The 27474-nt window shown below is 40.0% G+C and overlaps 2 protein-coding genes across 2 annotated transcripts in view; both read right to left on the bottom strand.

Moving 5' to 3' along the window:
- Positions 1-2128, bottom strand: part of ATG14 (autophagy related 14) — a 39406-nt gene extending 37278 nt beyond the window's left edge. The window contains exon 1 of the mRNA XM_040477221.1: positions 1893-2128. Within this exon, the coding sequence (XP_040333155.1) occupies positions 1893-2113 (221 nt within the window). The 5' untranslated portion in view covers positions 2114-2128. The remainder of the gene's footprint in view (positions 1-1892) is intronic.
- A 1795-nt stretch (positions 2129-3923) lies between these two features.
- Positions 3924-27474, bottom strand: part of TBPL2 (TATA-box binding protein like 2) — a 32666-nt gene continuing 9115 nt past the window's right edge. Inside the window, exons 4-9 of the mRNA XM_040478424.1 lie at positions 26639-27099; positions 25693-25780; positions 23331-23422; positions 16698-16865; positions 12065-12159; positions 3924-4000 (exon numbers count right to left, since the gene is read on the bottom strand). Coding sequence (XP_040334358.1) covers positions 3924-4000; positions 12065-12159; positions 16698-16865; positions 23331-23422; positions 25693-25780; positions 26639-27099 — 981 coding nt within the window. The remainder of the gene's footprint in view (positions 4001-12064; positions 12160-16697; positions 16866-23330; positions 23423-25692; positions 25781-26638; positions 27100-27474) is intronic.

A 27474-nucleotide genomic window follows, 5' to 3' on the forward strand; every position in this document is an offset into this window, starting at 1 on the left:
TTGAGTAAGACTGCAATAGCTCCGAGACAGGAGTGTTCTTGGTATGTTTGAGGACTGGCAACGTCAGGGTGGTATAGCAGATGAGGTAAGTCAAAAATAGGAGATCAGAGAAGAAGAGACAGCATGGAACTTTTGTTAAGGACTTTGCCTTTTTTTTTTGTTTTTTTTAATACTTTGGGTAAAACAGGAAACCCTTCCAAGATTGAAGATTTGAAGAATGGAAGAGAAATGTTACTCCAGCCGCAATACGTACGAAATTACACTATGAGGGAGCAAGGGTGGAAGCAGAAACTCAAGAGTCAATAATCCTCTGGCAGATCAGACCAGGAGCTAGTGAAAGGGTCAGTTTTAGACAGGTTTTTAAGAACAAATAGGATTTGTTGATGGGATTAGATATGGTGGCTTTGAGAGAAGTCAAGAAAGGCTGGCAGGGTTTTTTGACCTGTATCAAAAAAGAATGAGATGACCATTTACTGGGTTGGGATGAGCATGGGAGGAAGAACAGATTTATCATGGAAAACCATGAGTTCAGTCTGCCATATTAAGATGGAGATACTTATTACAAATTTAGAGACAGATGTTGAGTAGGCAGCTGTTTACTGGATTTCAGAGAGGTCTGGATTAGAGACACAAGTCTGGCAGTCTTTAGCATTCATGAGAATGTATCTGGGAAAAAGTATAGACAGAGAAGAGAGTCCAGAACTGAAGCCTTGATAAACTCCATCAGTTAGACATTTCCGTTGCATGCCTAGTAGTCTTATAAGAAAGCTACTGATTTCATTTTTAAAGCTATCACTTATTACACCAGCAGTTTCTAAAGTCATCAAGTGCATCAATGAGACACAGCAATGAACTAAAAAGATACACAAATCTCAAAAGAGAAACTCCATTTATGATCAGAGAAATACTAGGAACTCAAAATATTTCCAAATATAGAGGTGGTACAATCCAGTGGTTAGGTGCACAATATATGGGTTCATGCTGCCTGGATTTTAATTCTGATTCTTATGCTCATTATCTGTGTGACCAAGACAAGGCACTTACTGTGCAGCTTCCTCAAGAGTAAGTTGGAGGTAATAACATATTGGGCTGTTGCAAATGAATTAATACCCGAACTTTCACGCTCAAAAAGCTCTTACTATCAATGACACTAAATCACTGAAACAAACGTTGAGACCCTGCAGTTAATCAGACTAATTTTTCAATTATCTTAACCAGGGACTTGTAGCTCTGTGTTTAGATTTCAAAACAAGGCCAGAACATGTTTCTAAATTCAATTCTCTTAACTAAGGGCTTGTGGCTCCCAGTCTGGATTTTTACAGAAGCCAAAACACATTGCCAAAAGCCTTAGCATCCTTGGAGGCATAGGGGGAAAGGGAGCAACTAGCTAGTCCTAATCATACATCAGAGTAAGCGTGTCTCATAACAAGGTCCAGCTGTGACACAGGGTATCACGGCCCCGAATCCTTCTTAACCAGTTATCTGATTCTCTTCTGGTGTCTCCTCTAGAGAATGGATGTGCTTTAGAACACAAAGGTTAAACCAAGCTTTTGAATGGAAGTGCAGCAAAGTGCCGAGAATGCAACTCTATGGGAGCAATAGGGGAAGACTTATCCAGAGTCACCATCTATTCCTTTATCTTTAGTACCCAGGAGCACCGTGGGGTCTCTTCTCCCGCGGGTTACGGGGAAACCGCGACCTTCCTCATCTGGTCCCCACCCCCCGACCCTGACCCCTGGGAGCAAAGCGCCGGCGCAAAGCAGCTACCCACCCTCCCCATTCCCCTCCTCTCTCCGGGCCCCAGACGCGGGCCCCAGGCTGAAACCTCACTATTCGCCGAGCGGGAGGAGACACTCGGGAAAGAAACAATAGAGCCGGAGCGGCTGCCGTACCTCTCCCGGTCGCGGCCGTCGAAGTAGACGAAATCGCCGTTCTGGACGCACTTGGCGCAGGTCAGCCGCCGGCGGGTGGTGTTGCACAGCGGACAACGCTCGACCGCCACGTACAGCCCCTCCGCGTCGTCCACGGAGTCCACCAGGTCCCGGGCGAGCGGCCGGGGCCCGCAGCCAGGAGCCTCCAGCGACCGGGCTCCCTTCCCACTGGGAGACGCCATGATGGCCTGAGAGCAGAGCCAGTCACGTGGGATTTTGTTTTCAACCAGGTGCATCCTGGGCGAGGAGGAGGGGCCTGGGGTGGTGCCGAGAGGGCGGGCGGGATCCCCGCGAGCCCCTCGCCCAGCCTCTCAGAGCTGTCTGCCAGGCCCGCTGGCGGGAGGCGCTGTTACTTTTCCTTACGGCTTGAGGGGCAGCGCGCCCCCAGCGGGGAGAATTGTGTTAGAGGGCCGGGTCAGCCAAACAAAATGTCATCATCCGCTTGATCGTGCCAGGGCTACAAGTTAACGCCACAAACTTGTGCAAGAAATAGTAACACAATGCCCTAGGGATTTGGGGAAAACGGGCTGGGAACAAAATCAGAGAATTTCTTTAATTCGCTATGGATGCTTTTAAATTTGGTTAAAACTACAGCAAACAAAGTTGGGCGAGGAGTCTGGGTTTTGGAAAGAGGTTGTATTTCGGCTCACTCACCTCCTCTATAGCTTTGTGATTTGGTCTGTACTCGTGTTATCTGTTAAATGGAGATAGTTAACAGTACCTACCAAACGTTGGGAGGATTAAAAATACGTTTAACAGTAATCTGTTAGCAATCTGACAGTACTTTACTGATAATAGCGAACCAGTGGAATCAATCCAAAGAAATCAAAGTTATCTTTCTGAAAACTGAATTTTAAATTAATGTCCAACATTCTTCTACTCTGGGCCATGCTCTGAAAATTGGAACTAGGTAGAATTTAACCTAATTCGATTACTCCAGACTATTTTCTGTGTAGATAAATAGGGTGGCTCGGAGGATGAAGTCAGAATAATTAGTGTTTGAAAATGCCTCCAAACTACAAAAGGAAAAAAAAAGGAAAGTGTGTTTATAGGTCAATTTACCTAGACAAGTGGTTCTCCAGGATTATTTTGGTAGGCTGTCAACTGATGACTCCCTTGAATTCTCTAGCTGGGACTTCTCTCTCAAGCTCCACACCTAAAGATTCACAACTCCCTAGGAGGCATAAAGTGATGTACAGTGGCCACCACAAACTCAGTATGTCAGGAACTGAATGCTTCCTCCTCACAAATCTGTTTACTCATCTTGGTGAAAGACACAATCCCTGAGCACTTGGGAACAAGAGTCTTGAGTCATGTTAGCCCCATCCCCCACTGATAACCTGCACATCTCCATCAAATTCTGAGGATTCCACAATCTCTTTAGGTCTTGAATCTGAACCCTTTGCTCCATTCTTTTAGTTTTATCTGGTCTATTGTAATACAAGGACACAGAATGATAAACACATACGAAAAAGAAGTCCCTAAACTGTTTTCAAAATAGAGCTTACACTAAACCTGAATGGTTCCTGAAAGTTTATTTTTAAACAAGAGGAATAATTTCCTCTATCATTTCAAGCAAAAAGATATTTTAAAAGGAAAAAAAAAATAGACACATTAGTTTCTATCCTGCTATGTATTGTTGCAGTTATGATCTAGTCTATGCAGTTATCTGAAATTTCTATGTATCGCTATATATTTGCGGGGAACATGTTAATATACTACATCTCCAGCAGAACATTACATTTTGATGATTAAACATGATTATCATTCTAGCAAGGCCATAAATCTCTCAAATTCTGAAAAGTTTACTTGTTCAATTTTCAAAGTAATATGGGTGTCATTTTGAAAAAAGTTTCTTCAGTTTTTAGGCATGAATACTCATATAGAATCATTCTTTAACAAATAGAGTCAAAATGTGCGTGTTTGTGTGCTGGGCTTATGCACATTCTCAAACCAATATATTATGAGATGCTGAATGGTTGAATGACGTACTCAGGCTTTTTTAAAACCCTTTAGAATAGGATAGATGTTTTCAAATGCTTCATAGATCTCAGAACGTTCTTTGGCACCTACAAAGAAATCCAAGTTTATATAATATTTAATATAAAAATACCAAAATTATTTTAAGAATAAAATTTCATCTGTCACCTCCAATTACCTTTAATATGAAGATATCTCTTTAGGTTTACCTGAGAAGTGACATTTTGGTAAATACAAAAGAATTTGGTGAGGACAGCCACATTCCCATGAACACATACCCTAGAGCAGAGCTTTCTAGTACTTTGCTGTGTGGGTGTATCAGTTCATCTTTAGTCTCACAGAGTATGAAATATGGAATGTTATCTCTCAGCATGCCATGAACATGACCAGAGAACATGACTTTTGTCAGCACCTGTGGGCACTCAGCTGCCAGCACAAGGGACTTCCTTGGATCCCCTCATGTCTAGTTGACACCTTGATTCCCTAATATTGCCTAACAGAGTGAGACAAACTGCAGCAAAAATTTTACATTTCATTGTATAAGGAGAGATTATTAGAGGAGGAAAACTGTGCCACTGTCACTCCTTAGAGTCTGAAGTTTCAAGGATCTTTCATTGTAACTGTCCTAGGGATTAAAATGGATAAAAACATGAATTAGACAAGGTCCCTACCCTTGAGAGACAGCAGTCAGGCCCTGCTCATCTATCTCTCACCACCACTCACTGCCACCAACTGCTTCCACCTTCAAAGCTATGCAGGCACATTGTATTAAGGGTTCTAGACTGGTAGTACTTATGTTCATATGGAGCTCTCAGCTAATTGGGAAACTATTATCTGCTATCATTGGCAGGAAGCAAGTTAATTCTCTTATTAGCATGAAGAGAACTTATTAGCATGAAGAGTCTTACGCTGATAAAGACTCTTCCTGGAGAATGTAAAATGATTCAGCCACTGTAGAAAACAGTTTGGCAGTTCCTCAAAAATGTTAAGAATGACCAGATGACCCAGCAATTCTACTCCTGGGATTTGTCCCCAAACTGAAAACAGATACTCCAACAATATGCATGCACACACGGATTCCTTGCAGCATTATTCCCAATAGCCAAAAAGTGGAAACCCAAGTGTCCATCAATAGATGAATGGATAAACATGTTGTAATATACACATACAATGGAATATTTTTTAATGTTTATTTTTGAGAGAGAGACAGAGACAGAGCATGAGTGGGAGAGGACAGAGAGAAAAGGAGACACAGAATCTGAAGCAGGCTCCAGGCTCTGACCTGTCAGCACAGAGCCCGATGCAGGGCTTGAACCCACAGACTGTGAGATCATGACCTGAGCCGAAGTGGGACACTCAACCAACGGAGCCACCCAGGCGCCCCAAACAATGGATTATTTAGCCACAAAAAGGAATGAGGTTGTGATATATTCTGCAGTGTGGATGAACCTCAAAAACATTATGCCAGGGGTGCCTCGGTGGCTCAGTTGGGTAAGTGTCTGACTCTTGGTTTTGGCTCATGCCATGGTCTCAGTTTGTGAGATTGAGCACAGTGTCAGGCTTTGCACTGACAGCTTGGAGCCTGCTTGGGATTCTCTCTCTTTCCCTCTTCCTTCTCTCTCTAGCCTTTGTCCCCCCCCCCCCCCGCCTCTCTCAGGGGGAGGGGGGGTAGGGAGGAACAAACATTATGCTAAGTGAAAGAAGTGAGGCACAAAGGGTAACATACTGTATGATTCCATTTATACGAAATATCCAGAGTAGGTAATTCCACAGAGGTTGCCAAGGGCTAAGGGGAGGGAGGAATGGAGAGCAAACTGCTTAAGGATATGGGATTTTATTTTGGAGTAATGGAAATGTTTTGGCACTCGATACAGGTGGGGTTGCACAAATTGTGACTATACTAAATGTCACTGAATTATTCACTTTAAAATGGTTAAGTTTATATTATGTGAATTTCACCTCAAAATTTTAAAAAATGTTAAAGAATCAAAGATGAAGTCCTTATAAGCTTAAAAAAATTTTTTTTTGAGAGACAAGGACAAAAAGTTACTTATTCCAAGGAGTTTACTGCATGTGAGTCTCCATCCTCAAAGACGTGGGGTGGGGAGAAGGAAGGGGAGGAGGGGAAACTACTGACATGGGTAACAGAAACTCTGTACCTTTGGGGCAGGAAAAGTCCCTTAAGCCTCAGATTTTTGTTACAGCACTAAAATTTTCATTTCTAAAGTGGTTGTTTTGTAGAAACCAAACAGTGAGTTGGGGAAATATTTATTAAAAAAAAAATTCTGCCTCTGATTTGATGGACTTTTCCCCCCTTTTAGGTACATTTGAATGTGAAAGCTTTCTTAATAGGAGACAGTAAAGTATAGTAGATACAGCAAACAGCCACTCACCCACCCATTCAACCTCCATCCCCACCCACCAAAATCAAGGTTCTTTTTATATTTGAGAAATGGAGGATCTAGGTCCAACATTCAAGATAACTATGTACTTCAGTTTTTCATAACACTTAAAAATCATACCTATGGGAATGCAAGCTGGTGCAACCACTCTGGAAAACAGTATGGAGGTTCCTCAAAAAACTAAAAATAGAACTACCCTAGGGCCCAGCAATTGCACTACTAGGTATTTATCCAAGGGATACAGGTATGCTGTTTCGAAAGGACACATGCACCCCAATATTTATAGCAGCCCTATCAACAATAGCCAAAGTATGGAAAGAGCCCAAACATCCATCGATGGATGAATGGATAAAGAAAGTGTGGTATATATATACAATAGAGTATTACTCGGCAATCAAAAAGAATGAAATCTTGCCATTTGCAACTACATGGATGGAACTGGAGGGTATTATGCTAAGTGAAATTAGTCAGAGAAAGACAAAAATCATATGACTTCACTCATATGAGGACTTTAAGAGACAAAACAGATGAACATAAGGGAAGAGAAACAAACATAATATAAAAACAGGGATGGTGACAAAACAGAAGAGACTCATAAATATGGAGAACAAACAGGGTTACTGGAGGGGTTGTGGGAGGGGGGATGGGCTAAATGGATAAGGGGCACTAAGGAATCTACTCCTGAAATCATTGTTGCACTATATGTTAATTAACTGGGATGTAAATTAAAAAAAAAAAAATCATACCTAAGAGGATTTTCAAGCCCCAACAAGTTTAGCATTCTGGCATCCCCTGAAGAGCAAAACACACCCATTGCCCAGGAGGGAACAGACATTGACAGTGATCATTATTTTATATGATAGAATAACATCAGTAGACACAAAAGAGCTTTGTGGAAATTAGCTAATACAATTTCTTTCATTTCCTATGTGGAAAATGAGGCCCAAGAAGCTGAAGTTCCCCTGAATCATGAATAACAGCTATGGGTGAAGACCTCACATATCCAGTGTCCCATCTAAAAGTCACCAAATAAACTTTGCCAGCAGTTGTAACTGGGTATTTCAATGAGGGGATTTGGTCAATCTAGTCAAATATTTCCTCACTGAAATACTGGTATCACAACTTTATGGGAACCCAAATTGGTCCTCTAGTCCTATTAATCTATTATCAGACATCCCAATTTAAAACACCAGGCTCCAGGGACCCAGTCGGTTAAGCGTCCGACTTCAGCCAGGTCACGATCTCGCGGTCCGTGAGTTTGAGCCCCGCATCAGGCTCTGGGCTGATGGCTCAGAGCCTGGAGCCTGTTTCACATTCTGTGTCTCCCTCTATCTCTGCCCCTCCCCCGTTCATGCTCTGTCTCTCTCTGTCCCAAAAATAAATAAACGTTGAAAAAAAAAAAAATTTAAAACACCAGGCTCCAATTAGGTGACTGGCCTCTCAGTCTTTTCCTGCAGGAGAAAATGACCACCACTTTATGGGATAAACACCATTCCTGACCAGGGTGATGGAGGAGGAAATTCTGTGGCTGGCATAATGAAGAAAGGACTGGCATTGAAATCAAACTATATGAGCCCAAATGCCAGCTTTACCATTAACTAGATTTGAAATCACAGGCAAATTGTTTAACCTCGGAGTTTCCATTTCCTTACCTGTAAAATAAGGACAATAGCCTTCTCAGAGGGCAGCTGTAAGCATGACATGAGTGAATGTTGTAAGAAGTCCCCTGTAAACCATATCATTTTATAAAATCTAAGCTATTTTTACGGTCCTAGGAGAATGTGCTTCAGGGTTAGGGACACTGGGATGGCTGGCTTGTCCAAGTACACATAGTTTATCATCTGGTTCTGTAAGAGCCAGTGGCACATAATTTGTCTCCTTTCCCCAGGGCTGATTCTGGCCATGGGTGAGGTGGTGGGGGGAGGGTATTATATTTGCTTTCCCGTCCAGTATGTGTAGCTGGTAGTCACCCGAACTTTATGAAATATCTACCATCTGTAATAAGGTTTAAAAGTTCATTCCTACCCCTTGGCCAGCCCAAATATCAATTTCCAATACTACTTAGATTTTCCAATTCTATTCCTACATCAGGGAAAGTCTTACAATTTGTTAAAAATAGCATTCAACCCTTCAAAGTACACATTTTACAGTACATACTAACTTGCTATTGTTGGGGGATTCCTGGTAACCACTGACAGGGATCGTGTTATCTCTCTGGCCTACTCACTAATAAGTCTTGCCATTTGTATGTTGCCCTCTGACCTCCTCATTTCCAAGAATTGCTTGATTGAGAGTGACCCTACGTAATAAAAACCCAGATTCTTAAGAAGTCCATTATGCTAGAGGGAAAGCGATACATGTGAGGCATTTTAGACCATAGACTAAAGCCTCTTTAGACTTCATATTCCTATCATCAGGGCAAGGCATCACAGCAAAATTCCAATCTTTCAATGCTAGGGGGAAAAAATAAGACTGGGTTTTCACCAAGGGAATAACAGCTAACATTTATACCACATTTACCATACACCAGGCACTGCTTTTCTGCCTCCTCGCATTTAGCAGGTATTTTCTATGGCCACCTGCCTTTACATATGTGGAAATCAAGGTGGAGAACTTAAACTCACCCAAGGTCATACAGCCAATAAATGGTAAAGCCTGGGTTTGAATTAGACCATTGGTTTCCAGAGCCCAGCCTCTTAGCCACCACACCTGCTGCCTCTCACCACTAAAAGTATTTCTCTTTCCTTCATCTGACAAGAAGGAAAAGGGAGAAGGTGCCCCCCAAAACCACACAGGTGTTTGCACAGACATCCAAAGAGCTGAGGGACAAAGCGAGTACCTGAAGGTGGTGGGCACTTCAGTTAATACATCTCATCCTCCCCGCTCCCCTTCACAAAAGTAATGGTCTACATCTTGCAAGAATGGAGAAATTTAGCTTTGTTTTCTACATGCTGAATGCGTAACAAATTTTAAGGGAAGTGTATTGCATGGTCTTCAGTATAACGTGTGGACAATTCTTTATTTGTGTGATTTGAAACTTGTAGCAAATGTGTACATGTGAGTTTTGTTTTAATTGGGGTAAGTAGGAAAGCTGGTTTTAATTTTTTTTTTAATTTTTTTAACGTTTATTTATTTTTGAGACAGAGAGAGACAGAGCATGAATGGGGGAGGGGCAGAGAGAGAGGGAGACCCAGAATCGGAAGCAGGCTCCAGGCTCTGAGCCATCAGCCCAGAGCCCGACGAGGGGCTCGAACTCATGGACCGCGAGATCGTGACCTGAGCTGAAGTCGGACACTTAACCGACTGAGCCACCCAGGCGCCCCAAGCTGGTTTTAATGAAAGATATTTAAAGAGATTTGTTTTTGTGTACTCCTAATAAAGATTTAGCCATTATAGTACTTGTCAATTGGCACTGTTAATAAGACTGATTAATAATTATATAAGCATGTACATGAAAGTATCTTCCAAAGGTCTTGAAAAGTTTGTCCCCTCTATATGTAGGGCATATGTAGGGCATATATAGTACGGCATATGTTTGCTCCAGTATTTATACTATTCAATTTACTTGGCAGACTTTCCCCCTTTCCTTCAGGATATACAGAAGTAAACTTTAAGTCAGTCACTAGGAGGTCTTCATTATTCTAGACTCTAAATTGGCAGCATCTGAGAAATTATAGCTTTGCTGTATTCAAAACGTTCTTGAATTCCAAACAGGCTTTCCTCACTTTGAAGACACATTAGTTGTTACAGTAAAACAAACTATAAAACTTTACTGAGTGTTCTAAAAGAAGACTTAAGAACAGAAATTCCATGTTTTGGGATGCTGAGTGATGACTTTATCATTTTTCCCCAAATTAATTCAGGTAATGCAAAAATCTCAAATTTTTTTAGATGGGACAAGATTTTGTAAAATTCTAAAGCTTATTTGGAAGACTAAATATTCAAGAGGAGCTAAGAAGCAAACTGAGAGGGGAAATTGACCCTAGCAGAAATAAAGACCACTAAAATTAAGGCACACTTATACCACAATAGTAATATATACAATAGGATTATCACAGAATTCTGGAGCAAAGGCAAGACTAGAGAACAGACCCATATATAAAGGTCAAATGGAATGATCACAAATTAAGAATAAGTAGAGTAATATGCAGTGGTAAGATGGCTGGCTGGCTATGTGAGTGGGTCCTAATCACTTTGGCCCCTGCTATATAAATTTGGCATTCATCTTGGTACAGAAAAGTAAAATATGTAAAAAGTAAGACAAAATTAGACAAGAATAGCAAACGTCAGTAGAATGGTATGGAAAGAATCTCAACCATTTACCTCAAGAGTTAAAAAAAAACCCTTGTTTATGTAAAAATAAGTCAACTGGAAAAAGCCGTAAGTATAAAACAAAGAGTAATTACTTTTAGTATTATGGCAAACTCATACAAAACCTTAGGGAAAAAATAATAAAACACTAGACAAAAAAGATTAAGTCATGTACACAATGTCTACAAAAGACAAAATGCTATTTCTTGACTATCTTAGAAAAGTCATCAATTTCTGTTTCTGATTGCCAATGTAGTTAAAGCAATGAGATCATTTTCACTTATAAAGTAAAAGTTTTTTTATGCCATTTTTGTTTAGAATACTACTGAGGGTTGATACTTAAATCATTGCTGTTAAGAACATAGAATATGGGAGAACTATATTGTGTATCCCTTTAAAAAACAATTTGATAATTTGTATTCAGAACCTTAAGAGTAGTCATATCCTTAAACAAAAGTTCCATTTCTGAGCATCCACACTAACAATATAATTCTCCACACATAAAAATAGCCAAAGTCTGTGCCATTATAAGCAGCAAACAAAGAAAGAACATTTAAATGCTTGGCAATGGAAAATAAGTTTGATATGATAAAGTGTGAGAACAGAAATAGGAAACAGGCTGTTGGCCAAATCTAGTCCTATTTTTGTATAGCGTGTGAGCTAAAAATGGTTTTAAATTCAATGGCCTAAATGATTGGGGGCAAAAAAAAAAAAATCAAATGAAGAAAAATATTACATGACACATGTAAATTATATGAATTATATTAAATTCACATTTCAGAGCCCTTTCCTTTAGGTAATGCCTATAGCTACTTTCATACTGTAATGGCAGAGTTCAGTTGTTGCAACAGAGACCCTATGGGCCACAAAGCTTAAAATATTTAGTATTTGGCCCTTTACAGAAAAACGTTTGATGACCCCTCTGTTAGAACATTTGTAGCCCAGGAACACCTGGGTGGCTCAGTTGGTTAAGCCACTGACTTCAGCTCAGGCCATGATCTTGCGGTTCACGAGTTCAATCCCTGCATTGGGCTCTGTGCTGACAGCTCAGAGCCTGGAATCTGCTTCAGATTCTGTGTCTCCCTCTCTCTTTGCCCCTCCCCTGTTCACACCCTGTCATTCTCTTTCTCTCAAAACTAAACATTAAAAAAAAAAAAAAAGAATACTGTTCAACTCTTAAAAGTATTCTAAGAGGATGTTAAGGATGTTAAGATAAATATACATATAAAAAGAAAATAAAAACATGAAAAAAGTTATATCATTTTGGATATTGAGACCAATGGGTGATGTTATAATCATTTCTACTTTTCATTTTTTTCCTCCAGGTGTTCTACAATAGCAAGGCTTTATAATGGTGAACAAAGCTATTTAAGAGGAAAAGCAAAGCATACACACAGCTACTGAATTTTAGGAAAGTCAGAAAATAATCTTAGAACTCACCTGTCAACACAACTTTTCCAGATACAAAGATAAGCAACACAATTCGTGGTTTTACCATTCTATAAATAAGGCCAGGAAAAAGTTCAGGTTCATAACTGTTAAGATATAAAAGGGAAAAGTTAAAAATAGTACTATTCAACCACTTTCCCATAATATTCAAGACCCGGGATATTGAAGCTATTTTACCAAGAACTTTTGGCCTTTTTTTTTAATGTTTGTATTTATTTTTGAGACAGAGACAGAGTATAAGCAGGGGAGGGGCAGAGATAGAGGGAGACACAGAATCTGAAGCAGGCTCCAGGCTCTGAGCTGTCAGCACAGAGCCCGATGCAGGGCTCGAACTCACGGACCATGAGATCACGACCTGAGCTGAGGTTGGACGCCCAACAGACTGAGCCACCCAGGCCAGTCTTAATAGAAGTACTCTGGAGTGCTGTAGGCAATTTCTTACGGTAGAGTCAAGAGCAAAACTCATCTTTGGTCCTAAGATTTTTTTCAAAGTGCAGATCATCCTAAGCTATTAGAAATTAAGATAACTTAGGGCATCAAATTTAATGCATTAAGATCTTCTTGGTTAAATGTTTTCCATCTTTCCAAAAAAAAACACCTATCAATAAAAATACATAAACGTGTTTTCTAAGTTTTCCAAGTTTCTCAATAATAAGCACATTTTATATGCATTTATAAACTGCTAAAGCTAACAATTTTAGCAGATAGAACCTAAAAAATTTTCTAGACCACTATCATTTGTCTCTGGAAGAGTGCTGTAAAGAAAACTAAACTGTCCCAAGTGTTAAAAATTTAGGATTTGTGGGGCACCTGGCTGGCTGGGTTGGAAGGGCATGGGACTCTTGATCTCAGGGTCGTGAGTACAAACCCCACGTTGGGTGCAGAGATTACTTTAAAAAAAAAAAAGAAAGAAAAACTTTAAAAACTTTAGGATTTGTTCCTATAAATGGTAACTCAGTTGTATTTACTACCAAATGTAGAAGGATGATAGGGCTAAGAACTGCTTCTCCAGGCTCCGGCAGAGAGAAGTAGAGACTCCTAGAAAAGTCTTGAAGAGACTTCAAAAAAGAAATCAAAAGTTAAGAGGAGGCTGAGGAAATAAAAGCAACAACTAATGAAGAACAGATATAAGAAAAAGAAGAAATTTGACAAATGAAACACAATACACATAAATCTTTGCATTTAAAGGGTAAATCCAGACCACAGAGAAAAACTCCATTCCATTCTGCAGTGAGTAAGATTCCTACAACAGCAGATGTGAAGTCTCTTATTGGTACTAGAAAGATGCACTGCAGTGGTGAGACTACTTGCTGAAGTGTGTGGAGGCTGCTATGGGTGGACTTGTCTTCCTAGGACATCACTCTTCGTGCAGAGAGCCTGTTAAGACTTTATTCACTTACTACTTCTCAACACTGGGGAGACAACGATACTGGCGGGAACCCTGGAAAACTTGTGTGGGAGCTATGAAGTTCTAGCCAAGAAAGTGAAAGCTAGGGGCAAAGAAGAAATGTTTCCATTTCCCCTTCTAACAGAATCTTAGCATTCTAGAAAGGAAACAAGAAAACCAAAGTCTTCAGTATATAAATGACGGCAAACTGCAATTGGCTTTCAGAACCATAGTTTTAAGATACCAGCATAACGAACTTCCAGTAAGATATCTACTTCATTTTATTTATTCTCTGCCTCATTTCAAAGGAAGGTTAAGGCCAGGGGAAAAGAAAAGAGACTTGGTTAGAGACAGAATTTTATGAGGATAAAGAATAACTAACACTTGCCAATCTCTTAGCCAACCCAACTTCAACTCATCATTCAAGTGTTGGCTTCAGTGTTACCTCCCGTAAGAACTTTGACCTCCACATTCCCCCCACCCTGTGAAATATCCTGCTTAATGGTACCATAGCACTCCAAGGGGTGTTCACCCTCATAGTTACCATATTAACTTTAGCTTCTCTGTCTTCCCTTTAAGACAGTGAGCTCCATGAGGGCAAGGGACCATGGCTGTAATGACTATCATGATCACCATAGCATATGCTACACAGTAGCCTCCTAGATATTAGTCACTTAGTATTTGTTATCACGATATCTTTGATTTAGAAAGGAAGGGAGAACAATGTTCAGAGAAAACTGGAAACAACTATGGCATAGAAATGTTGACAGAGGAGGTGCCCAGTAATTAGGGGATACTTACGGTATCAGATGCTGATACACAAATTTGTAGATCCAGGAGAATGAAAAGAACTTGAGGTTTTAACATGGGCAAACTTAACCTAATAATTACAACTGGTATACGCCATGGTTCCCTGACAGCGTTGCAGACAATTAAAGAGAGGTCTCATTTTAAAGATACAAACCTGTTTTTTTTTTAAATTTTTTTTTAACGTTTATTTATTTTTGAGACAGAGAGAGACAGAGCATGAACGGGGGAGGGTCAGAGAGAGAGGGAGACACAGAATCTGAAACAGGCTCCAGGCTCTGAGCTGTCAGCACAGAGCCTGACGCGGGGCTTGAACTCACAGACTGCGAGATCATGACCTGAGCCGAAGTTGGACGTTTAACCGACTGAGCCACCCAGGCGCCCCACAAACCTGTTGAAAAAGAAGTGTTTCCATGCCTCAATGCCCTCAGTCCACACATTGGAGCTATAATCCATATCCTAAGGGTGGAGCCCAAGTGGCAAACTTTTGGAGGAGACAAGGTTAAGACTAGAAATAGATAGTAGTGGGACTATAATGCAGGCTGTATGGTTACGTTAAAAAAAAAAAAAAAAAGATGGATGAGATCCTAAAACTGCTTTGGAAGGAAGACAGAACAACTAATGGACCCACTCCAAGTGGCTGAAATCAGTGCATAGGATGAGTTCTCATCTTCCCCTAGTGGCAATTTTATCTTTCAGAAAGCACAAGTAGTGACGAGGGGTACTCCTACCCTAGACTTAAATCTGACCTACAAAGATGACAATGTTGGTGAAAAAGAAATAAAGTGAAATTTGGGAGAAATTGTACACGTCATTTTAGAGGCCTAAATGGCCAGAAAGCAGAGTGGTAAGTCTAATACAGACAGAGAATCCAGGCAGAGATCTTTCATCAGAAAAAGTTGGTTGAGAGACAAAACAGAGGCCCATGGTTGAGAATCTGGAAGAAAAGATGCCTCATGTGTTAAGAGATCCTTAAAAACAAAGCTTTACTATTAATCTACAACCCTTCCCAAGATTGAAGAATGAGAAAGGTACCTAAAAAGGCAGCGTTTCCTGCATGGGGTGCTTCACAGTTGAACTCAATGGTAACATCATAGGTATCCAATAAGCATATGTTGAAAAAAAATTAATGCAGAGGGAAAAAGAAAACACAGTCAAGGGGAAATAAACATAGCCTGAGGAATATCCTAAAAGCTAAATCTCAGAATGAACTGAGATTTTTGAAAAACTAGGAAAAAACAAAGCAATTTTTAACAGCTGTTCAGACCATGTCTGAAAAAGAAAGCTAACAAATGTCAGAGACAGCACAGCTATAGGATCCCTATTCACTCTGTAAATGGGAATGATCACTCGCAGGTGAAGCATCCGTGATTCTAAGCAGCTCACAGGGCCTTGGCCAGGTATATATGCCCCAGGGCAGGGGGCTTTTTAGTGCTGACCAGTCAGCCTCCATCACTGCTGAGGGCCTGAACAGGCTGGGAGAAGCACCAATGCAACTGAGGAAAGCAGACCTGGTACATTTGCTGTTGAGCTGGGAAGTTACATTTGAAGAAGCAGGCTAGAGATACTCCCAGGACTCCACTAACGAACAAATTGTGGGGTGGGAGCCATAGCTACACACGTGTAAAACCCCCTCAAACTCAATAGGACTAAAACTAGGTAGGACTGCCTTCATAGAATGTGCTAGGCCATTCTTTTTCCATCTTTTCTCTGACCCTCTCTCCCCTGCCAGTCATCAGCCCCTTCCATCCTGCCTACCCATCTCATACTGCTTCTTTCGAGGCCATTGCCACCACCCCTGCCAAGCTGGGTGTGCCTGTTTCAGAAATCTGCACACTAGGGAGTCTCAAGCCTCTGGCAAGAAGTTCTGACATCACCTGTGAGCCTGTTGGAACTGCAGATTCAGGCAAAAATCAATGATGATGCAGCCTAGGCAGGAAAGTGTGTGTGTTTTTTTTTAATGTTTTTATTTATTTTTGAGAGAGAGAGAGACAGAGCATGAACAGGGGAGGGTCAGAGAGAGAGAGAGGGAGACACAAAATCCGAAACAGGCTCCAGGCTCCAAGCCGTCAGCACAGAGCCCGATGCGGGGCTTGAACCCACGGACCGCGAGATCATGACCTGGCTGAAGTCAGACGCTCAACCGACTGAGCCACCCAGGCGCCCCCAGGAAAGTGCTTTAATAAGCTGTCCAGGTGATTACTATGCAATTTAATTTTGAGACCCACTATTTCAGAAGATTGAACACATACAGTAACCAGTAAAGACTCAAGCACAGCATCTTAATCCTTTTACCTACAGTCTTAAAAAAAACCAAACAATAACAAAAAAAGCACAACACTTTCTCTGAAAGATACACTATGTAAGCAGCCTGCCTGTAATACAACTTCAATACCTCGGGAAACTCAGAAAGTTTTATAACCGTCATACCTACTGAACTGCTGATGGGTTAACACCAAACCTTCCAGCCTGATGGGAAATCTCACATCACAGCTTCCAACCATGTTCTGTATTTTAAAATCGAGGAATCTGGCCGGGAACCCAAGCTTCTGCACCACACGAGCATACTTCCTCGCAGCAAGTCGAGACTGCTCTTCACTGGGGAGGGGCAAATGTATTTAAAGAGGTCTTAATCACTATGTCCCCTCTACTGCTTGGGCTGTGTTCACACACTTCCCTGATTGTATCTTTAGCATCTGTACCATGTTGGTCTTTCAATGTATACTACACACATATAGATGCTGAGGACAAGGACCAACCTCCCCTACTTTTGTCCCTAGCACCCAGTAAAAACCAAATCAGAAACACATTTCCGTCTTCATTTGTCATCTTACACATATAGGGTATTTCTCTCTTTTTTTAAATTATTTTTTTAATCTTTATTTATTTTTGAGAGAGAGAGAGAGAGAGAGAGAGAGAGAGACAGAGCATGAGCAGGGGAGGAGCACAGACAGAGGGAGACAGACACAGAATCTGAAGCAGACTCCAGGCTCTGAGCAGTGAACACAGAGCCCAACACAGGGCTCGAACCCAGGGACTTCGAGATCATGACCTGAACTGAAGTGGGACACTTAACCAATTGAGCCACCCAGGTGCCCCTATTTTTCTCTTCTAATTGTTTTAAATGCTAGAAGATAAAATTAACTATTCCACTGGTTTCAGAATGTGTCCTCAGACCTGTAGCAGAATCAGCACCTGAGAACTTGTTAGAAATGCAAAGCCCCAGGTCCCAGCCTCAAGCACTCTGGGGGTTGGGGCCCAGCAGTCTGTTTTTTAACAAGCCCTCCAGATTCTAATGCTCAGTCAAGTTTGAGAACCATCCATCTGGTCTAAAAGTTTGTGTCACGTAGATGGGAACAACAGCAACAAAAATTCGGACACGTGTATACAAAAAGAAAAAAAAAATCAACATGAAACAAGAGGTATGCCAATTGGGTAGCAAAGACAAGATATCAGGACCAGGTTCTTTATGGGACAAATTATATATAATTTTTTTTTTTTTTAGCACAAAAATACCTCAAAACCTAACAAATTTTGCTCAGGCTTTCTCACAGAATTATCACTCAACTCACACCCCATATGAGAAGGGAAGAAATTTATTCCACTTTGTGGCCATATTCTTCTAAGTGTTTGTCCTGCTCCAGCCTGAAATCCAGGTCAGAGAAGGTCAAGTCTTGAGAACTGAGGCTTTATTTTTCATTACGTGCTTTTCATTGGTCATTGGCAAAACAAAAAAGGAGTCTCAGCAGGGGTTGCCAAACAGAATGGAAACCTGGTGGGTGAACCATGTGAACTCCACCCTCATCTTTATGTTGAAAATCAGAAGCACCTGGAAGAGCCAGATTGAACATTTGGACCAAAGGAAGCACTCCATTCTCTTTCCTATCTAGAGCCTTCACAACACTGCCCCTCTTAAGTGTATTAATTACATCACATATTTCACTTCACATTTCTTCTCCTCACCCACTTCTAACTCCTGAGATGTCCCTGCCAAGGCCATGTCTCCAAGTTAGCAAGGAAATAAATACAGTCTCAATTTCGAAAACATACATTTGCCTAACTGGCTATATTGCTGATGTTTCCCATAGTGCTGGTGTTTATAAGGTCAAAATTTAAGAGTTTGGGGAACCCTGTAGTTTTGTTGGAAATCAGCTGTCAATAGGACATAGAAATTCCCAAACAACTTACGGTTAAAGTCTACATACATGTTCTTATACAAACATTAGAAAATAGGGGCGCCTGGGTGGCGCAGTCGGTTAAGCGTCCGACTTCAGCCAGGTCACGATCTCGCGGTCCGTGAGTTTGAGCCCCGCGTCAGGCTCTGGGCTGATGGCTCAGAGCCTGGAGCCTGTTTCCGATTCTCTGTCTCCCTCTCTCTCTGACCCTCCCCCGTTCATGCTCTGTCTCTCTCTGTCCCAAAAATAAATAAACGTTGAAAAAAAAAATTAAAAAAAAAAAAAAGAAAATAGAGTAAGAACCAGTGGTGGTGACACTGATTAAATTGTCAGTGATAACCACTGATTAAATTTGATGTTTGTGTACTTTCCCTGTGCAAACACAGGTAACCTTCACTAGCAAACTCCAATTATTACAACTAAAGAGAAGAGGTTTGGATAAATTTTTGGAGATAATTCTGATAGCTCTTAGACTAACCAAAATTTCACAAATCTCTGTTCAAGACTCAAGAACCAAATAGATTTGGGGAAGAAGTATCTCATTATCTGAACTCACTATCTGAATTTTCACCATTAGATTTTGGCAACCAAATAAATTCAGATAGGGAAAGATACTCATGAAAGTGTGTGTAATATAAGCATACTTTAAAGTGAAAGTTGGATAATAAACTTACAATTTAGTTTCCTGTTCCCCTACAGCGTAACACAATGTGACATCCTTCCAACTCAAAATGTGTACGTTTTAATAGCTAAATACAATTTAATGATCTAATCAAAAATCTATTATCAGGTATTTGTCTCCCCCCATTTTAAACAATGCTGAAATGAACATCCTTGCAGATACCTTGCAGAGTCATCCAATAAGGACCTAAAAAGGGGAGATTTATGGGGGTGCCTGGCTGGCTCAGTTGGTTAAGTGTCCAACTTTGGCTCAGGTCATGAATTCACAATTCATGGGTTCGAGCCCTGTGTCGGGCTCTGTGCTGACAGCTCAGAGCCTGGAGACTGCTGCAGATTCCGAGTCTCCCTCCTGCTCTGCTCCTCCCCCACTCACACTCTCCCTCCCAAAAATAAATAAAGATTAAAAAAAATTTTTTTTTTAATGGTAGACTTCTAGGTCCAAGAATACATGGATCAACAGAAGAGACAGCCCAGAAATTTACCCAGATACATATAAAGAACATGTAAAAACAGGTAGGGGAAAATATGGATTAAGAATAGATTTGTCATATAGATACAAAAATCCTCAACAAAATATTAGCAGACCATATATAACAGTGCATTAAGCAGATCATGCATGATGATCAAATGGTATTAATTCTGGGGATGTAAGAAGCATTCAATATTCAAAAATCAATCAACGTGACACATGACATCAACAAAATGAAATATAAAAATCATATGATCATCTCAACAGATGCTGAAAAAACCAGTGACGAAATTCAACATCCATTTTTGATAAAAAAACACTCTCAACGAAGTGGGTTTAGGGGACCATACCTCAACCTAATAAAGGCCATATATGAAAAACCCACAGCTAACATCATACTCAGTGGTGAAAAACTGAGAGCTTTCCCACGAAGATCAGGAACAAGCCAAGGATGTCCATTCTTACCACTTTAATTCAACATAATACTGAAAGTCCTAAACAAAGCAATCAGACAAGAAATAAGAGGTATTCATACTAGTAAAGAAGCCAAACTGTCATCATGTGCAGATGACATGATACTATATATAATATCCACCAAACAAATACTAGAAGTAATCAATGAATTCAGTAAAGTAGCAGGATACAAAATTAACACCAAGAAATCAGTAGTGTATCTACACACTAATAAAAAAAGTAGGAGAAATTAAGAAAACAACTCCACTTAAAACTGCACCAAAAAGAATACCTAGGAATAAACTTAACCAAAGAGGTGAAAGACCTGTACTCTGAAAAGTATAAACACTGATGAAAGAAACTGAAGATGACACAAACAAATGGATAAAAATTCCATGCTCATTGATTGGAAGAATATTGTTAAAATGTCCCTGTTACCCAAAGCAACTTATAGATTCAATGCAATCCCTATCAGAATACCAACCACATTTTTCACAAAACTAGAATACTATTGAAATTTGTATGGAACCACAAAAGACCCCAAATAGCCAAAGCAATCTTGAGAGGAAAAAAAAAAAAAAAAAAAACAAAGCTAGAGGTATCACAATTTCAGATTTGAAGATAAACTACAAATATGTAGTAATCAAAACACAAAAACAGGCACAAAAAACAGACATTTAGATCAATGGACAAAGAGCCCAGAAATAAACCCACAAATATATGGCCAATTAATCTATGACAGAGGAGTCAAGAGTATACAACAGGGAAAATAAAGTTTCTTCAATAAATAATGCTGGGAAAACTGGATAGCTACATGAAAGAAAAAAAAAAGAAAAGAAAAAGAAACTGGACCACTTTTTAACACACTACACAAAAATAAACTCAAATTGATTAAAGATCTAAATTCAAGACCTGAAACCATAAAAAATACAGAAGAGAACACAGGCAGTAATTCCTCTGACATCAGCCATAGCAGCATTTTTCTAGATCGGTCTCCTAAAGGGAAACAAAAGCAAAAAGAAACCATTGGGACTACAAAGTAAAAACTTTTGCACAGGGGCGCCTGGGTAGCTCAGTTGGTTGGGCATCTGACTTTGGCTCGGGTCATGATCTCACGGTTCGTGAGTTTGAGCCCCACATCGGGCTCTGTGCCGATAGTTCAGAGCCCAGAGCCTGCTTTGTATTCTGTGTCTCCCTCTCTCTCTGCCCCTCTCCTGCTCATGGTCTGTCTCTCTCTGTCCCTCAATAATAAATAAATGTTTAAAAAAAATTTTAAAAACTTTTGCACAATAAGGAAACCATCAACAAACCAAAACGCAGTCTACTGAATAAAAGGTATTTGCAAATGATATATCTGATAAGGGGTTAATATCCAAAATATATAAAGAACTTCTACAACTCAACACCAAAAAAATATATATAAAAAATCTGTTTAAAAAATGGGCAGAGGACCTGAACAGACATTTTCCCAAAGACGACACACGGATGACCAATTGACACATGAAAAGATACTCAACATCACCCATCATCAGGGAACTAACACAGCAAAGCCACAATGAAACATCACCTTACACCTGTTGGAATGGTTAAAATTAAAAAGACAAGAAATAACAAGTGTTGGTGAGGATGTGGAGGAAAAAGAACCCTTGTGTGCTGTTGTTGGTGAGAATGTAAACAGGTGCAGCCACTGTGGAAAACAGTAATAGAGGGTCCTCAAAAAATTAAAAATAGAAATTCCATATGATCCAATGATTCCACTATTGAGTATTTACCCAAAGAAAAAAACACTAATTTGAAAAGATAAATGTACCCCCATGTTTACTGCAGTATTATTTACAATAGTCAAGATATGGAAGCAACCGAAGTGTCCATTGATAGAGAAATAAGGAAGATGTGGTATACAAATCAACAGATTATGTAACCATAACAAAGGATGAGATCATGCCATTTGAGAGATCATGGATGGTCCTAGAGGGTATTATGCTAAGTGAAATAAATACTATATGAAAAAGACAAATACCATGTGATTTCATTTATGTGTGGAATCTTAAAAAAATTAATAAAAAGCAGAGGCAGACCTAGAAACACAGAGCACAAACCAATGGTTGCCTGAGGGGAGGGGGTTTGAGGGATGGGAAAAATGAGTGAAGGGAAGTGGGAGACACAGCCTCCCAGTTATGGAATGAATAAGTCAGAGGAATTAAAGGCACAGTATAAGGAATATAATCAATGGCCTTGTAACAGCGCTGTATGGGAACAGATGGTAACATGGTATGGTGAACATAGCATTAGGTATAAACTTGCTGAATCACCTGAAACTAATGTAACATTGTGTCAACTATACTAATTTATATATTATATATATATTATATATATAATATAAACATATATAAATATATATTTAATAACAATTATAATAAAATTTAATATAAATAACATCAAAAACACAAATATAAAAAATATTAACATCCAGTGTTGTTTGGAGAAAATGAATACTTGATGCATCTCTAGAGTGAGGAGAAATTCGTACAACCTTTCAGGAGGACAATTTACTACTCATCTTCTAACACTTAGAGGGAAAAGCAGCTCCTACCACAGTTTTATGATGAAAGGATCTATATCAGTACAGGGCTGCCTCTGCAGGAGATCCAAGAAAAAAACAAGCCTTTTAAGAGTTGCCTCCTGAGCTAATGCTCAAGCTAATGGTCAAGAAGTGCCTAATTTACCTCCTTTAAAAAGTTCTATCCATTTATCTGTAATGAGGAAAATATACAATAACTACTTCCCCAGGCTTATAACAGGCTTTGTCACCACTATAGTTTTGTTTTTTTTTTATTTTTTAAAAACATTTATTTATTATTGAGAGACAGAGAGACCCAGAGCGTGAGCAGGGGAGGGGTACAGAGAGGGGGAGACACAGAATCCAAAGCAGGCTCCAGGCTAAGCTGTCAGCACAGAGCCTGACGCGGGGCTCGAACTCACAAACTGTGAGGTCATGACCTGAGCTGAAGTCGGTTGCCCAACCAACTGACCCACCCAGGCACCCCACTATAGTTTTTAAATGCACCTTAAGAACAAGTTCTAGCAGCCTAGCTAAGTCCCTTCAGTTTTAACAGGGGAACTGCAAAATGACACCTAAGTCAGTATTATATGGCATTTCATGAACTTAAAACTCTTTAGCAAAGTATTTTGTTCCTACTATGTGTTTTAGAACATGAATACTATCCTTCCTTGTTTTACATACGGAATTATTTGTCTGATAACAGTGAAGGTGGTTCCGCATACCTTTTGGCTCCCGTGCAGACCATTTTCCCAGAGCTAAATATGAGGGCTGTGGTCCTGGGCTCTCGGATCCTCATTATGACAGCAGCAAACCTCTATACAAAAAAGTCAAAAGAACAATTAGCCTCTGCTAGGATGTAACACTATTCCAATTGAAAAGCTGAGCCGGACATGAAATTGGTCTTGAATAAACCAATTTTGGATGGGAAAGGGAAAAAATGTCTGGGTCTATTCTCCCCGCGCTAATGCTAACAAAAACAATCATGATTCTAAAATGTACTTAGAAAAAACAGGTAAGAATAATAACAATAGAGCTAAAATTCGAATGCCTGTTATATTTCAAGCCCAATGCTAAGAGGTTTAAAAGTGTTGTCACCTTTATCCTCATGCTAGATCTCAACTGAGTCCATGATTATCACCATTTAGTGCACAGGGAAACTAAGTGGTTATTCAGCTTCCAGCATTACAGGGAATGGTAAGGTTGAGATTTAAAACCATGACTAATTGGATGCTGTGTTTTTTTTACCTTGAAATACTTCCTTTTTCTTTCAAAGAATATTTGGGGAGGGGGGAGAAGTATGAGGTATGTTACAGGCTTGCCAAGACTCTATAATGTACCAGTAGCCACTATATATATATATTTGTCAAGTTCTTGCCTACCATAGTAGTTCTTGAAGTGCGGTTCCCCCACATGAGCAGCATGGGCAAGACATTCAGGTGGTACTGATGCAAGGGAGGGCTGCCACACTGACATGTCACCAAAGACCTGCTTCTCCTTCTGGTCCTACACACGCACCCCCTTCTCCTGCTCTCGTCTTCCCCCATTAAGCCGGGAAGGAAACCGGGGTGGGTAGTATGCAAGACTGCAGGTTCCCTGGGTCAGAGCTCCTCCACAGAACCAAGGTGGGACTAGAAATTTCAGAGTTGAAGTGTTGACAGAGAGTGAAAGAACCCTGAGTCAGCACCGCACAGAGCCGATTGAATCTTGTGAATGTTTTCCAACATTTAAGGTGATGCCCTCACCTTAAGGTGAGCTATCTTAAGACAGCTCAAGTGCCAAGCCAGAATTTCTCTGGCTATCAAGTCCAAGTTTGGATAGATCCTATACACAGAAATAAAATGAGGGAGCACTGAGCATGATGGGCAATAAAATATGCTTCAATATGCTGACTTAATAGTGTGGTCAATCATGGATGCAGCCGTACAAATCCTAGCTTAGCATTGTGTTTCTGTGCTCATCATAGCCGCCTACATGAAAGGGGAAAAGGAAATATCTGGGTAGTATTGAAGTACATTTAAACTCAGATGTCAGCAAGAACACTACCAAAACAGTAAAAACAACTTAATCCATACATAGCTGATGCTCACAAGGTCCGCTGGGTTCCTCTGTAGGAACTCTGTACGGCCTTCTTCATCTAACGCCATAAATCCTCCACCACCCAGGATGGTGAACTTCTCCCCAGTAGGCACCAGATCTTACTCAGTACTCATAAGTACAGAGACCAGCAAATTACTAAATGTTGACTGAATGAACAAATCTACTTCTTAGGTTGATAGGCCATTAAAAATTGGATGCCTCGCCTTGGCAGGACACAACAAAGAGTAGACTTTATTAAACTTTGAGGGAAAAGAAATCCCTGACTCTTACTCGAGTAAGTAGAAGCTTGAACTTCACACTTTAAACAATTCAGCTTTCTCAAACAAGAGAAATTGTAATAGGAAAAGTATGTGTCAGGTAGGTGGAACAACATTTAGAAAAAACTATTTCCAGAAATATGATGGCATTTTAAGACAGTTAGCATCCTTGTAGGCTCAAAGTGGTCATACTGAAAAATCTGTTTGAATGACAAGGGAAAAATCTTAACTTTTAGGAACCGCTCAACCACTGCTTTATTCAGCACAGGGAATGAGGTTATTTTTTATAACTTCAAAACAGACAATGAGGCAGTTAATCCCTTGAGTTGTCAACAGTTCTGCACTAACAATTTTTTCCTGTTTTAAAAACAATAACAAAGCGGGGCTCCTGGGTGGCTCAGTAGGTTAAGTGTCCGACTTCGGTTCAGGTCATGATCTCACAGTTCATGGGTTCGAGTCCCGTGTCGGGCTCTGTGCAGACAGCTCAGAGCCTGGAGCCTGCTTTGGATTCTGTGTCTCCCTCTCTCTCTGCCCCTCCCCCGTTCGCGTGGTCTCTCAAAAATAAATAAATGTAATTGAAAAAAAGTTTTTTAATAAAAAAAACAATACCAAAGGAATGAATCAATAACATGATCATATGAAGTAAATCTAGTATAGGTACTGCCAAAGCAAGCACTGAAGTAAATCTAAATAGAAGCTAATTGTTGAATGAAATACCAAGAAATCTTACCTTTGGGTTATACTCTGCATTTTTTGCATGCAAAGCTATTTTCTTCAGATCCAATTTACAAGCCAGGTTTACAGTGGAAACTATATTCCTGAAGAAAGAAGTCAACTTAGAAAATTATATCAGACACAAGAAGTAAAAAAAATTAAAATGTATTAACTTCCTCATCTTATAAGTATCTATTAGCAACTTCCTAGAATTATTCTCAATGTGAAATACATTGTATCATGAAGTACTCTAGTAAAATGTAAAAATTCCAAAGTGAAGTACTAAAATGGTTTTTTCTGTAATGTCGTGACTAGCTGAATGAAAGCAAGTTTTAAATCTTTTTCAAAACCATGTCTCAAAATAGCAAGCATAATCCTAAATCAATTTGCAAGTTGAATCCAATTTTACATCTTTATATTCTTTGTGTTTATCCTACCCCAACCACAATTCTCAGCAATTACAGTGCTCTAGTATAAACAATATAATCCTTAAGAATGTATATACTAACTCTTAACCCTCTCTTAGCAGATCAAGAATTGGTACTTCATTTAACAGATAACCAAACTGTCTAAAGACACAATCCATTAAAAACTGATAAAAGAATAATTAATAGGGCACTTGGGTGGCTCAGTCGGTTGAGTGCCCGACTTTGGCTCAGGTCATGATCTCACAGTTTATGAGTTCGAACCCCGCGTGGGGCTCTGTGCTGACAGCTCAGCCTCCTTCGGATTCTGTGTCTCCCTTTTTCTCTGCCCCTCCCCTGCTCACACTCTGTCTGTCTCTCTCTCTCTCTCAAAAATAAATTTAAAAAATATTTTAAAAAAGAATAATTAAATCTAAAATTCTCTTCCCCACACTATTATTCTGAAATTCGTTGTCCTCACATTCAAGAACATAAACGGTATACCCAGGAGCTCACCCATTAAAAACACACACACATACACACACACAAACAACTTACTGTAGTTGAGGCACAATTCCAGAACATTCTGAAACAGGGGTCACTGGTGTCATGGGAGTTATGGACATCAGAGGCGTGGAGTTTGGTTTCTCAGGAGAGGGCTGGACTGAGTCAGCATCACCAGGGTATGCTTGTGAATGGGACTTTGACAAAGTGCTGTCACTGATTAACCCCAGACCCATGTCCTGTTCTCTGGGTAATGACAACCTACTTTGCTGACTTTGAGTTTTACAATTTTCTTCGATGTCCTGCTTGCTTCTAATAACACTCTGGTCTTTACTTTCTTGGGTAAGTTCATCTGGTAGGAAGCTAAGATCCACAGATGAGAAATGGCCAGATGCTCCTTTGACTTCTTGAAGATGTGAATTAAACACAGTCTCTAAATTGGATGTATTAGGTATGTACCCATCATTAGGTACAACTGGGCTGAGCAGCGGTGACCCAGGTGGAGTGAGATCATCCTAGGCCATTTCCAAAACAAAATGCAAGAAACAGAATAGCATGTCACACCAAAAGGATACCACTACAGCTAGCAGGCAGCATGTTCAAGATGCAAAGCAATCCAAGATAGCTTCTAGTCATTTCAAGCCTCCTTCCATAAGGTATCACTAAGTTATATTACAGGGTTATAGCACACTTAACAGAAACAGGAAAGTAGATCTTAAAATGCAGAGACAGCATTTTTCATAAAATGTTTTTCCTACGTTAGGATCCGTAGGAAGTTACCACTGTAATTTTATAATAAAGGAAACAGCAATCATACTCTAAATTGTGTGTACTCTGAGTCCTCTTTCTGTGCCTCCATAATGGTGTGCATGAATGTCCTAGCAGAAGCT

This window comes from Herpailurus yagouaroundi, unplaced genomic scaffold (assembly GCF_014898765.1).
Source record: "Herpailurus yagouaroundi ecotype Mexico unplaced genomic scaffold, PumYag 141, whole genome shotgun sequence".
NCBI classification, from domain to species: Eukaryota; Metazoa; Chordata; class Mammalia; order Carnivora; family Felidae; genus Herpailurus; species Herpailurus yagouaroundi.